General features: G+C 57.8%; 1 protein-coding gene across 3 annotated transcripts in view; it reads right to left on the bottom strand.

The window, feature by feature from the left end:
* The window catches only part of MSTO1 (misato mitochondrial distribution and morphology regulator 1), a 3,969-nt gene that overhangs the window by 1,273 nt on the left and 1,245 nt on the right, over positions 1 to 1,451 (bottom strand). For 2 of the 3 annotated variants that reach the window (XM_035903936.1, XM_035903937.1), the window contains exons 4-5: positions 802 to 933; positions 459 to 640 (exon numbers count right to left, since the gene is read on the bottom strand). In XM_035903936.1, coding sequence (XP_035759829.1) covers positions 459 to 640; positions 802 to 933 — 314 coding nt within the window. Of the gene's footprint in view, positions 1 to 458; positions 641 to 801; positions 934 to 1,240; positions 1,266 to 1,353; positions 1,358 to 1,438 lie in introns of all 3 variants that reach the window. The other variant, XM_035903939.1, reaches the window with a different exon arrangement.

Below are 1,451 nucleotides of genomic sequence, written 5' to 3'. Positions count from 1 at the left end.
ACACAAGCCGGGTGGCCACGGGCCCTCTTGGCCACCTGGGCACCCTGCTGGCTCCTATCCAGCCCCCTCTCGACCAACCCCCCCAGGGCCTTTTCCCCCGGGCAGCTTTCCAGCCCCTCTGCCCCACGCCTGGAGCGCTGCCTGGGGTTGTGGTGACCCCAGGGCAGGACCCGGCCCTTGGCCTTGTTGACCCTCACCCAACTGGGCTGGGCCCATGGATCCAGCCTGGCCAGGTCCCCCTGCAGAGCCCCCTCCCCCCAGCAGACAACATTGGTGACTCAGTTGCTTTTTAGCTGCTTTGCTATAGAAGCGTGCGGCGTAACTGGCTGGATCCCTTGATTTTGCCCCCCCGTCAGCTGACACTCAATAGAAGGATGCTGAACGACTTCCGTAAGGAATCGCTGCCAGGGAGAGCGCCAGAGTTCTGGAGGGAAGCGCGCAGTTCCAACGCCCATTACCTGGTGTGACTTTCTCTGCCAATTCCTCGCAGCACAACCGACTGAGCAAAGCAGCGGCTGACCTTCTGCTCCCTGCATGAAGACAGAAGCTTCCAGGGCACATCCTGGTAGGCGCATAAAGTATCGGGGAGCGAGCAGCCACGTAGGGCTGGAAAGGGAACAGACGCCCAGGCAGCCACAACCTACGAGTCAGAGAGGGGTGAGAAATCACGATCCCAAACAGCCCCCCCCGCCCCCCGCTGCGTCCTGTAGGTGTGGACGTGTGGTGGAACGCCAGCTCCTGCCCGCAGCAGTCGTTCAGGGAGGGCTGAGAGGCGCAGCGGCGTCGGATCGCTGCCCTCACCTTTCGCCCAGAGAAGTTCAGCATTTCCGCAAGGTGCATCATGGAGCCCCGGGAGGAACAGAGACGGTAAGGCGCCGTCAGGGTATCGAGCACTGCTGCCAAAATCGCGCTGCTGTGGTAGTTAAGTGATGCCTACGGAGGGAGACAAAGGGAAGAGTTACAGGAGAAGCTAAATTCCTCTCTTCCTTTTTGTAGTGTTAAGAATCTTGTACGTCATGCTTTTCGGCAGGTTGTGTTCCGGGTTATTCCAGGTTTGGGATAAGCCAGTGCTAAGAAATGAGCTGCTGCCGGTTTTCTTGTCAGCAGCTGCTTCGTGCTCAGACCAGGCTGGAGTTACAGACACTGCACATGAAGAACAACGCAGTTGAGCAGTTATTTGGGTGCCCAAACGGAAGGCAGCGCACCGACTGCAAGGCTACAAAAAAGGAAACGTGTCCACGTCTTTAAGCCACGGGAATGCAGAGCTGGCAGCAAAGTCTCTGCTAACAGTGAAAAAGCAGGGGGAAAAATCCAAACCCTTTTCTGCTCAGCAGAGCACCACCATGAAAACACGGAGCTGCAGAAAACGCTTTCAGCGAGGGTTAAAGCTGAAAAGCTGAGGCAGCCCTGGGAGGTGGCATTGCTGGGCAGCACCTACGTTGTAGTTTATG

This window comes from Egretta garzetta, unplaced genomic scaffold (assembly GCF_000687185.1).
Source record: "Egretta garzetta isolate BGI_Z169 unplaced genomic scaffold, ASM68718v1 scaffold141, whole genome shotgun sequence".
Lineage (NCBI taxonomy): Eukaryota > Metazoa > Chordata > Aves > Pelecaniformes > Ardeidae > Egretta > Egretta garzetta.
Note: the sequence above shows the minus strand (reverse complement) of the source record. Positions and strands in the feature narration are given on the sequence as shown.